General features: G+C 38.0%; 2 protein-coding genes across 2 annotated transcripts; both read left to right on the plus strand.

Annotated features, from left to right (window-relative positions):
- Positions 1-1,425: 1,425 nt before the first annotated feature.
- On the plus strand, positions 1,426-2,345 carry LOC121990975 (protein P21-like). Its single transcript, XM_042545301.1, has one exon. The coding sequence runs from the start codon at positions 1,445-1,447 to the stop codon at positions 2,180-2,182; it is 738 nt and encodes a 245-aa protein (XP_042401235.1). The 5' UTR covers positions 1,426-1,444; the 3' UTR covers positions 2,183-2,345.
- A 565-nt stretch (positions 2,346-2,910) lies between these two features.
- On the plus strand, positions 2,911-4,778 carry LOC121992877 (zinc finger MYM-type protein 5-like). The gene is made up of 3 exons (XM_042547493.1): positions 2,911-3,000; positions 3,681-3,700; positions 3,749-4,778. Exons 1-3 carry the CDS (start codon positions 2,911-2,913, stop codon positions 4,776-4,778), a joined length of 1,140 nt encoding a protein of 379 aa, XP_042403427.1.
- The last annotated feature ends 6,634 nt before the right edge of the window (positions 4,779-11,412 follow it).

The following is an 11,412-nucleotide window of genomic DNA, read 5'->3' on the forward strand; positions in this document are numbered from 1 at the left end:
AATATTAGAAGTCTGTCAACCAAATTCTACTAGTGCGACTTGCTGACCTGCCAATCTCTCGAGTCATGATCCAACATCTCGATCTCCCAACCTTCCGATTTACTGTTATCTGACCTCCCGATACGTGATGGGACACGACAGTTATGCCATAACGCAAATGACACATCCATTATAATGGCGCCCTTTGGTGAGGTACATCCCATTTTTCTCCATGAGGTATGTACCTAGGTCTTCTCTCCCTATATAAGATTAGGGGAGGGGAGGATTCTAGGGATCGATTACGATCTCATCTATTGCTTTTACTCTTCTTTCCATTTTACTCTTTGGAGGCTCTACGATGACATGTATCAGAGAGATCTCGTCGGATAACTTCCATCGAGTCCTTTGACTCATATTAGTATTCACAGAGTTGACTACATTACGAGAAGGTTTCATTGTGAGAAGAAAGTTTCAACGCCATTGCTTTTCTGTGCAAGGTAGACTTTTACCGTTGTGTCATCGGAATGAGATTTCTGCCGCCACATCGTGTGTATATAGAGAGAATTTGTTTAATAAGTTGAATTAATTTATTTTTCATATTGTAAATCCAACCACAATTATAACTTTACAATTATAATTTTACATGCAATCCTCAATTATAAAAAATTTTATTTTCACTCCTAAAGTTTTATTTGATTCAACTCAAATATTGTTACCTAATTACCCTTCAGAATTTTTAGGTACAAAAGGTCTAAAAATTAATATAATTCTTTTTAAAGTCAGTATTTTACACTAGAATCGAGTATATTTTTTTTTATCAAAATTACTCCACATATTTTTTAGGTAAACAAAATCTAAAAATATAAAAAATTCAGTACTTTTGAAACCTTTAAAGTAGAAGAAGAGGGGACAACACAACTGTAAAAAATTTTTAAAAAAAATAAAAATAAAAAAAATAAACAAACAACGTATGATTGAATTAATGATTTTATAGAGTTCTATTTATTATATAAATGATCATTGTGAAAATAATATTTTCATTAATGGGAGATAGATTTTCTTCTCTAATATTTTTATGTTGAATGACACAATTCCCATTATATCATTTGGCATCGTGCTAGTAAATGTAGATCCACAAATCTCAGCCTTTCAATTTTTTTATTCACATTTAATTAAGCATAATAGTTGTTGGACGACCCATCCATGTCTCTCTAGAGTCAATGCTTCGTATTTTATTTTATTTGTATTATTTTATTTAAATTTTATCCATTTCTTGATTAACTAATTAATAAATTAATAGAGATTTTTTCTCACACAACCCTAAGATATTATTAGGTTTGGACTGCCCTCAATACTTTTCGATTTATTTTTACAGCAGTTGGAAAAATTTTCTGGACGCCTCAGATTAGGTGTCCTGATTGAACATTTTTATAAATTCCCCGTGAATTCCCACAAGCTTGACATTATGGCTGCATCAACCAGCTGCGCCGCGCTCTGTTTCTTCCTCTTCCTCCTTCCTCTCTCCATTAACGCCGCCACCTTCCAGATCGTCAACAGCTGTTCCTTCACCGTCTGGGCCGCATGGGCCACCACCGGCCCCCAAGCCGGCGGAGGTAACCAGCTCAACCCGGGTCAGTCCTGGACCATCAACATCAACGCCGGCGCCACTGGCGGCCGCATATGGGCCCGCACTGGGTGCTCCTCCGACGGCAGAAACTGCCAGACCGGCGACTGCGGGGCGCTGCAGTGCCAGGGCTACGGCCGGCCCCCCAACACCCTCGCCGAGTTCGCCCTCAACCAGTTCCAAAACCTCGACTTCTTCGACATCTCCCTCGTGGACGGCTACAACGTGGGGATGGACTTCAGCCCCACCAGCGGCGGGTGCCGCGGGATCCGGTGCTCCGCCAACATCGTGGGGGAGTGCCCGGCCCAGCTGAGGGCGCCCGGGGGCTGCAACAACCCCTGCACCGTGTTCGGGACGCCGCAGTACTGCTGCACCAGTGGGCCCTGCGATCCCACAGATTTGTCAAGGTTCTTTAAGGCGCGGTGCCCGGACGCCTACAGCTACCCGCAGGACGATCGAACCAGCATCGTCGTCTTCACCTGCCCTGGCGGCACCAACTACAGAGTCACTTTCTGCCCTGGTGGCAATCTACCATCCGATCAACTCGGCTATGCGGGCAAGTCACTTTCTGCGACGTAATGCATGAGATCATATATATAATAAATACTACAAGACAATAAGATTTACAAGGATCTACGTCGAAACCTTTCTATACTCATAGAAAAGAAAACAGTGTGCGCTATGAGGTGGATCTGTTCACGCCTGTACCTGCTATCCATCAATAAATATAATTATTATATTAGATCGCCATCAATATGATAATAGCCTTTTATCTTTATTTTTCTTTTGTCTAGCTACTTCTGTTCATTCATGATGCTGTTTGTTTGCTGGGTTGAGTCATGATATCAGATTGATAAATGATATCTTGAGACGGTGTCAATTTAATCTTGTCTGAGTGCTGAGACGATGATCGCTGGGATGTGACGCTTCCCGTTGGCTTCATGTAGACTCCGAGATGGTGTAGACGGTAGACCTCTGTCGAGAATCTGTAAATATAAAACCGAGCTGGGAAGGGGTTCTCGGCGATAACCCTCTGACGCTCAAGTCAGTTCCCGACGACGAGAAATCGAAGCAGAGTAACGAATACTGTAGCTACAGTGGTGAATTGCGCATATCTCCGTAGAAGTCTGGGGGTCCTTATATAGGACTTCTGAAGGCGCGTGCACGCTTACCAAGACGTGCACGCTTCTCACAGCTTATCTGTAATGAGTGTGTCAGAAAAGCATGACTGACATCATACCTTAACATACCCGGCATATCTCTGACGCGACAGTGGAAGCTTTCACCGTACGATTCTCTGTCTGACCATGTCGCCAATCATGCCGCTTGTCGGTGACACCTGCCCCAAGGAAGATACCCCCTCCTACTATTTGGTCGTCTACAAGACTGAGTGGGAGGTCCGCTTGGCTACGCCCCCACACTTACGCCCCCACACTGTTGAGGGAGTGACCGAGCCGAGCGGCAGGGCCGGACCTTCCATGAGGCCAAGGAGGCGGCCGCCTCAGGGCCCATCATAGGAAAGGGCCCATTTTTTACAAAAAAAATTTATAAAATATAAGGCCATATCGATAAACCCTGTTTTTACAGAGAACATCGTCGATTCTCAGTTTCTCACGGAGGCAGCACACACCGACGTTGCAACACGAGCAGACGATTTCTTTAACTCTTCTCCAGCGTTCTTCCCAAATCCCACTGAGGCATAAAAAGAACGAAAAGATTGGGTCATTGGGAGCAGTGCCGTGCAGGATTTGGTTAGGCATCTTTTTGACTTTTTTGCATCAGTTTTAAACATTTAAGTTGAATCTTCATTAGGTTTTATCTTTTTGCATCATTTTCTAAACAATATGAATCTTCCTATCTCTGCTTTACTTTTGTGTTGGGTGTATTTCTCATGATCCTTCACTTTATGGGATTTTGATTTTTGATAATTGATTCTGTTTTTTCTTATCTCCACCTTGTTTATTGTTCTCTAATTATTTAATTTTGGTAGTCATGTGAAGTTTGATATTGATATTAGGCACTTTATTTTATTTGTCGAATACTAAATTTAATAAACTCTGTCTTTTTTCTGGTAAAGGTTGAACCTAAATTGCAAAAGTATTTTATTATTCTCTAATTATTAGGAACTCTTTTAATAATTTGCAGGAATAATAAAAGAATATTGAAAATGCCTCCTAAATATCTATCTGGAGCTCAAAAGAGAAAAATGAAACAAAGGGAGGAAGCATTAACTCAAAGTCAAGCCGGTGATATTAACAAATATTTTATTAAAAGTAGCAGAATAGAAAGAGAAGAATTTGGGGATAATTTGGTGATTGAAGAACAAAGCCACAATGAAAATGAAGAATTGGTTGAAGCTGCCAATTTGATTGAGTCGAATGAAAACGTAGAAGAAGACTCTCAACTTGAAAAATTAAATTCGACTATGAATTTGGAGGATCCTGGAAATTGGAATAACATTGATAAAAAATTGAGAGATTACTTAATTGAAATGGGTCCAAAAAGAGTGAATGATTTTTTGTTTCCTAAGGATAGTAACAATAGGCATTTTGATTCATCACATTATACACGAGTAATGGCAAATGGACAAACATTGGATAGAAGATGGCTTGTATATTCTATTTTATTGGATAAAATATTTTGCTTCTGTTGCAAGTTGTTCAAGACTGAACAAATGATGAGTAGAATGGGGAATTTGGGTAATGATGGATACAAAGACTGGCGTAATATGCATAGAAGTCTTAAACAACATGAAGCTAGTAGAGACCATATGGATTGCATGATTGCTTGGGTTGAATTAGAAAAGAGGCTGAAAAAAAAAAATCAAACAATTGATTACAGTATGCAACTTCAAATCAATAAAGAAAGACAACATTGGAGGCAAGTGTTAACAAGAATAATTTCCATTGTGAAAACACTTGCCAAAAATACTTTGACATTTCGAGGGGATGATGAGAAACTTTATGTCGAGAACAATGGGCTATTTTTGCAAATGATAGAAATAGTTGCTGAGTTTGATCCAGTGATGGAGGAGCATGTTCGACGTTGTGAAGCAAGAGAATCTCAATATACATATTTTAGTCCAAAAATTCAAAATGAACTGATAGAGACTTTGGCAAATGAAGTGAAAAGGGCAATCATTGCAAAAGTTAAACATGCAAAATATTTTCAGTAATACTTGATTGTACTCCAGATGCAAGTCATCAAGAACAAATGTCTCTAGTGCTACGATGTTTGGATGATTCGACGAGCATACCAAAAGTAGAAGAATATTGGGTTGAGTTTTTGAAGGTGGATGACACATCAGGTCTTGGGTTATTAAGTGAACTTCTAAATGTGTTAACTAGAGTTGGGCTTGACATTGATGACATAAGAGGACAGGGGTACGACAACGGGTCTAACATGAGTGGAAGACACAAAGGTGTACAAAAAAGATTGCTTGAAATAAATCCGAGAGCCTTTTACACACCATGTGGTTGTCATAGTCTTAATTTGGCTTTAGTTGATATGGTGGAATGTTGTCCTAAAGCCAAATCCTTCTTTGAAGTGGTGCAACGCATCTACACATTGTTTTCTTCCTCTACAAAGAGATGGAAAAATTTTAAAGATAAGGTGTCTGGTTTGACCGTTAAGCCATTGTCACATACCCGTTGGGAAAGTCATGTTGAAAGTGTTAAAGCCATAAAAGAGCAAATTGTAAATATAAGAGATGCTTTACTTGACTTGGCAGAAGTTGCTGAAGATTCTAAAACAAAGAGTGATGCGGAGACCTTAGCACTATATGATCTTGAGAGTTTTGAGTTCTTGCTTGGAATGGTAATCTGGTATAATTTGTTACGAGCAATAAATACTGTGAGTAAGTTTATTCAATCTGAAGATATGGATATTGATATTGCGATCAACCTTTTACAAGGACTTGATCAATTTCTTGATAAGTTTAGAGAAGAGGGGTTTGCTAGTTCCATGAATGAAGCCGTGCAAATCGCAAGTGAAATGGGGATTGAACCTAAATTTCGAGAAAAACGTATCATTCGAAGAAAGAAACAATTTGATGAAAGTTACAATGATGATGTGACACGATCAGGTGAAGAATCTTTTAGAGTTGAATATTTTCTGTTTATAATTGATCAAGCTCGATCTTCTCTTCAAGTTCGATTTGAACAATTTAAACAATATTAAGAGATTTTGGGTTTTTATCGAATTTGGAAAAGTTAAAGAGTGAGCCTTTAACAAGCCTGATGAAGTCTTGTATGCAGCTTCAACAATTTTTGAGTCACGATAGACGTTCAGATATTAATGGCGATGAGTTGTGTTCAGAGTTGATGGTCGTGAGATGTTATTTAACAAATGAGAAAAGAGCAATTGATATGCTACAATGTTTGACAAAACTGAATGATTTATTCCCAAATACTTACATTGCCTATAAGATTTTGTTAACAATACCAGTAATAGTTGCATCGGCAGAAAGAAGTTTCTCGAAGTTGAAGTTAATTAAGAATTATCTTCGATCAACAATGTCACAGGATAGACTAAATGGGCTAGCAATGTTGTCGATTGAGAAAGAAATAGTTAGAGAATTAGATTATGCAAATTTAATAAATATTTTTGCTTCTAAAACAGCTAGACGAGTAGTTTTTATGTAATTATTTCAAATATGTATTAACTTTTTATTGATATAATATATTATTTTTGGTTTATTTATGTATTTAGTGTATTGTTATGTGTAAACTGAGCATTACATTTATTTATCGTCACAAAAGTGCCACTTTTTATTTTCGCTTTAGGCCTCGTCGAACATAGGTACGGCTCTGCCGAGCGGGAGGCCCGCCCGCCCCTAGTGCTTCATCCTGCTTCCCCCTCGCCACGCGTGGCTGCCTCGCCATGTGTAATCGAGCAGTGTTCGCCGTCCAACCGAGCGAGGACTCTGCTCGACCTCAGAGCGTCGGAAACCCAGCGTTGAGCTGGGCTGTCGCGCTGTCGTCCGGGTAGTACGCTGATCGTCCGGCAGTGTACACCGCCCGGCGTAGCGGGGACTCCGCTCGGCAGGCTGAGCCTGGGACGTTGACCGTGCTGACTCCGATCCCCACGTGTCACCGGCTCCTCTACCATCCGGGTCCCACTTTACCCCTGGATCAATGATGCTGTTTGTTTGCTGGGTTGAGTCATGATATCAGATTGATAAATGAATTTTAGAAGAATCTTATGACTTAGGGATGCAATGTCAATCTAATTTGGGCATGTACAATTTCATCAGCAATTGTTAGAATTAGAGGGCTTTCAAATAAGTAAATTAGAAGTCATGAACATAGAATTATCTCCTTCCTTGAAAAATGTTATGAGATAGAAATAAGATATATGTATTTAGGAGGAAATATATCTTAGCATTGATTATTGTAAATCTAGCATGCCATCTCGTCTAGATATCTATCCAATCGTGTCCATCGCAATTAATTTCTCTTATTTTCCACAAACTATCTCTTCCCATAGGTCTCCAATCCAGGCGCCTTTGAAAATTCTATTTACACATTTAATTATGCATTTAATTGCTCAGCTCAAGATATCTATCAAATATTGGCCACCACACCTTCTCTTATTTTCCACTGGCTATCTCTTCCCGTGCGTCTCCGACTTCATTCGCCTTTGAAAATTCTATATATTTACACATTTAAATAGGCATTTAATTGCTCGGCAATTTATCTTGATCAACTTAGGACATCTTCAATACAAAATTTGTGAGAGCTTTGTAGAATAAAAAAAAAAATTGAATAAAAAAATTTGAACTATTATAGAGGATAGGTTTCAAAGTTGTAGTTTAAGAACAGTAATAAAAATTTAAATCTATTTTTTTTTCTTGAAATTGATATAACATGCATGAATTCATACAACTATATATTATAAATTAGACCACGAGAAATTCACTTAGAGATCTAATAATTAGAGATGTTTCAATAAAATTTTATAATATTGATGTGACATATTGAAAGAAAAAATAATAAATTTATTTAAAGCTCTAACTATTGAAGATATCCTAAGAGTAGAGATCATAATTTTCCTACAATTTCAAAGTCATAAGAAAATCTGAAATGAGGCGGGTTTGAAGAATTTATTTGGGTTTGGGTTGGACGAGTATGGGGATAAGGACGAAGACGTGGATAGAAATTCTCCGATATTCTTTTAAATTTATTCTCGAGAATGAGGATGGATATGCACATTTAATCCCACGGAATAAGGGATGAGATTCTCTGATTAAATATAACTAGAGATATGAGTTAAGATGGAGACTGAGATGTAATTCAAAGATAGAGATGATATATAACTCACTCTCGTCCCATTCTATTATCATCCCTAACTAAGAGCTAGTAATCCTTTACATTATTTTTGTGTAAAGGTTTTTCATACCTATCCACTAATTTCTCAAAATTTGATTCATTACTTAATTAATAAGTAATTAGATTTATTGTCTCAGTAAAATTATAAAATCTCCATTTTTCCCATGGATTCCCACATGCTTTGCATCGCGCGATACATAGTTCATGTCACGTATAAATAAATGCTTCGGATTATCTCATACGTTGTTCAAGTATTATCTCATTCAAAAATGTGTTAGACCATTCTAGATGGTCATTATTCATTAAAATGATGATTTCATATTTTGCCATATTCGACTCGTTCCTATAATCATGCATGGCAATATTAGGCTCATAGTTATTATAATTAAGATTAAGACAATAAGTTTTACAAGGATCTACTGGACACGTTTCTACCGTGTAGGTCCGGGTGCCCAGATCAATCTCGCTCAGGCAGGTGCCATAGGTACTCAGGCGATTTGGACATCCGAAATTGGTACAGATATTCGGACTACAAAAGTTATATCGAAATTGAATTAGAGCGTGATGACTGGCCGAACCCACGTCAACGGTCCAGATCATGCCCAGAAGTGGATAAACTTCGCGGATGAAGTTTCGACAAGAAATTACCATGTCAGCAATGGTCCAAGCACTAGGAGGGATTCCAGGCGCCTGGAATAGGCCTATATAAGGCCTTCGACCAGCAGCTTCAGGATAATATTGACTACAACTTTTATATTTAAGTGCTGCTCTGAAAAAGCTCTGACGAGATTGAAAGGTTGCTCTGAAGTTCGAGGAACAAGAGACTTCATTTTCCTTTCTATTTGTCAGTAATAAATTTTATTTTCAGTTCTTGTACTCAATAATTGTAATCTTTTTACGAACTGATAGTGATTGTCCAACGAAAATGATCGACAATCGCAGATATTGGAGTAGGAGTCATCACAAGCTCCGAATAAAGTAAAATCATCTATGTTAATATTATTTTCTATTTTATTTATTCCATTACATAACTCGTTTTCAATAGTAATTTTCAACAATAGTTATTCACCCTCTCTAATAATTTTACAATCCTACACTTACGTCGACCCATTGTATTGACTTGTGACCTAACCATCTACGATATTTATCAGAATCGCCGTCATTAATTATTATACAATAGTTTTATAATGAGTTTAAAAATATTTTTGAGGATTCTAATAATTCATGATGTTCTTTTCATTTATTAGAGTGGTTGTTTGTTGGGTTGAGTGATTAAGTTAAGATATTAGGTTGATATTTATTAGGGTGTAGTTTTTTAGTGGATGACCAATTAATACTATTTTATTAGGTGCATGATCTCTTTTATATAAAGTATCATTATATTAAGATAAAATTCTTCCCATAATTTATTTATCTATATTTTATCATCAAATCGATGACAATAGTAAATTATTTGAAATGAACATATTCCATTTAACTTTAATTAATTCATTAACAAGGATATGATGTAAGATCTCAAATTTAATGAGGGTGTGTTTTTTTTTATTTTCATTTATTTATTTCTATGTGGTAATTGTCTTCTAAAAGATAATGACCTTCTCTTCAAATAATATTTTAAATTTCAATTTTTTACAAAATTTCAAATAAAAAAAAAGGAGGAGGAGGCTATACAAGTGAAAAAAAATGACAACTCTTGATTGAGTGATTTCAAAAAGGAATTCGCTTTTATATAATGAAGGGTTGAAGTGAATGTAATATTTTTATTAATGGGAGATAATTTTCTTCTCTCTTCTCAACCAAGAAATATTTTTACTAATGTAATTTTTTCATATCGAATGACACAATTTCCTTTATATCATTGGGCATCATGCTAAATGATACGGAATGTTACAGATAGATTCGGATATGAAGTAGTAGTCAAAGTTAAGATGACATAATAGTCAACGTCAAGAGGAGGTGGCAATCAGCGTGTCACTCTCCATAGGACTTTGCTCTTCACCTAGCGCTAAAATCTTTAGTACGAGGACGATCGACCCATGAGCCGGTCAAACCTAGGGGACCTAATGCTCCATTCATGTATTAAGATATCTATTATATATCAGATCATTTGATAGCAGACCGAGTTTAAGGGATATTTTGTTGGTGTAATATCTCGTAGGTCAAGGTTGACCAAGTTAACTAAACTTGAGTTGACTCAAGCTTGAGTTTTGATGTTTAGGTTTTGATGTTTGACAATATATGGAGATTGCAGGTGCAATCGTCCGATTGGGGAGATTGTTGGTGTAATTTTGCTCTGGTTAAGATTTGACCAGTTTGATGTGAAGAAGAGTCAAGTAGGTCAAGCTTGACTGGATACTTGGTTAGAAAAGTCCTGGTGAGTGAAGTCAGACAGGTGAAAATCCTAGTGAGTGAAGTCTTGTGAAAATCCTAGTGAATGAAGTTAGGTGAAAGTCCTGGTGAGTGAAGCCAGTCAGGTAAAAGTCTCGGTGAGTGAAGTCGGGCAGTGGGAAAATCCTAGTGAGTAAAACTAGGTGAAAATCCTAGTGAGTGAAGCTAGGTGAAAGACCTAGTGAGTGAAGCTAAGCAGATTGAAAGTCCTGGTGAGTGAAGCTAGGCAGATGGAAAGACCTGGTGAGTGAAGCCAGACACATGAAAATCCAGGTCAAGGTTGACCGGACACCTGATGTTGAGAAGTCCAAGTAGGTTAAAGGAGTGACCGAATACTTGACATAAGAAAATCCAGATGGGTCAAGGGTGACTTGACATCTAGTGGAAGGAAGTCCAAGTGGATCATAAAGGACCAGACACTTGGCACGAGACGGTAAGTCCAAGTGGGTCAAGGATGACCGGCCACTTGGCACAAGGAGAAAAGTCCAAGTGAGTCAACGGTTTGACCGGATACTTGGTGAAGAAGTCCCAGCAGGTCAAAGTTGACCAAATGCTAGGCACGAGAAGTTCCAACAGGTCACAGTTGACCGGATGTTAGGTTTGAGAGCCCTAGACTTGATTCGGGTGAGCTAGGGTTGGTCAATTTGATCAAGTAATAAAATTGAATCAAGCTCAATCGATCAACTGATCGATCGGGTACAATGTTGCGATAAAAAGCAACCCAATCGATCAACCGATCGATTGGGAACCTTTATCATGAGCACAGAATACAGCCCAATCGATCGACAGATTTATTGGGTACCGCCAATCGATCGGCAGATCGATTGGGCACCGCCAATCTATCGATCGATCGATTGGTGGCTAGAATTCTCGCGCGACATGAGAAAGGCTGAATCGATCGAGAGATTGATTTAGACCTTTTCCAGCAGAGCACAGAGGTGCTCTTAATCGATAGATCGATCTAAGCTTCCCTAATCGATTGGGATATGACCGTTGTGAAGGAAGCGCACAATAAAAAGCCGCAGTGAGCTTTCTTCCTCAGCAACTCTCCACTTCCTTTTCTTACGATTCTCTCTGGTGCTCTCATAAGTT

The sequence above is a fragment of the Zingiber officinale genome, chromosome 1B (assembly GCF_018446385.1).
Source record: "Zingiber officinale cultivar Zhangliang chromosome 1B, Zo_v1.1, whole genome shotgun sequence".
NCBI classification, from domain to species: Eukaryota; Viridiplantae; Streptophyta; class Magnoliopsida; order Zingiberales; family Zingiberaceae; genus Zingiber; species Zingiber officinale.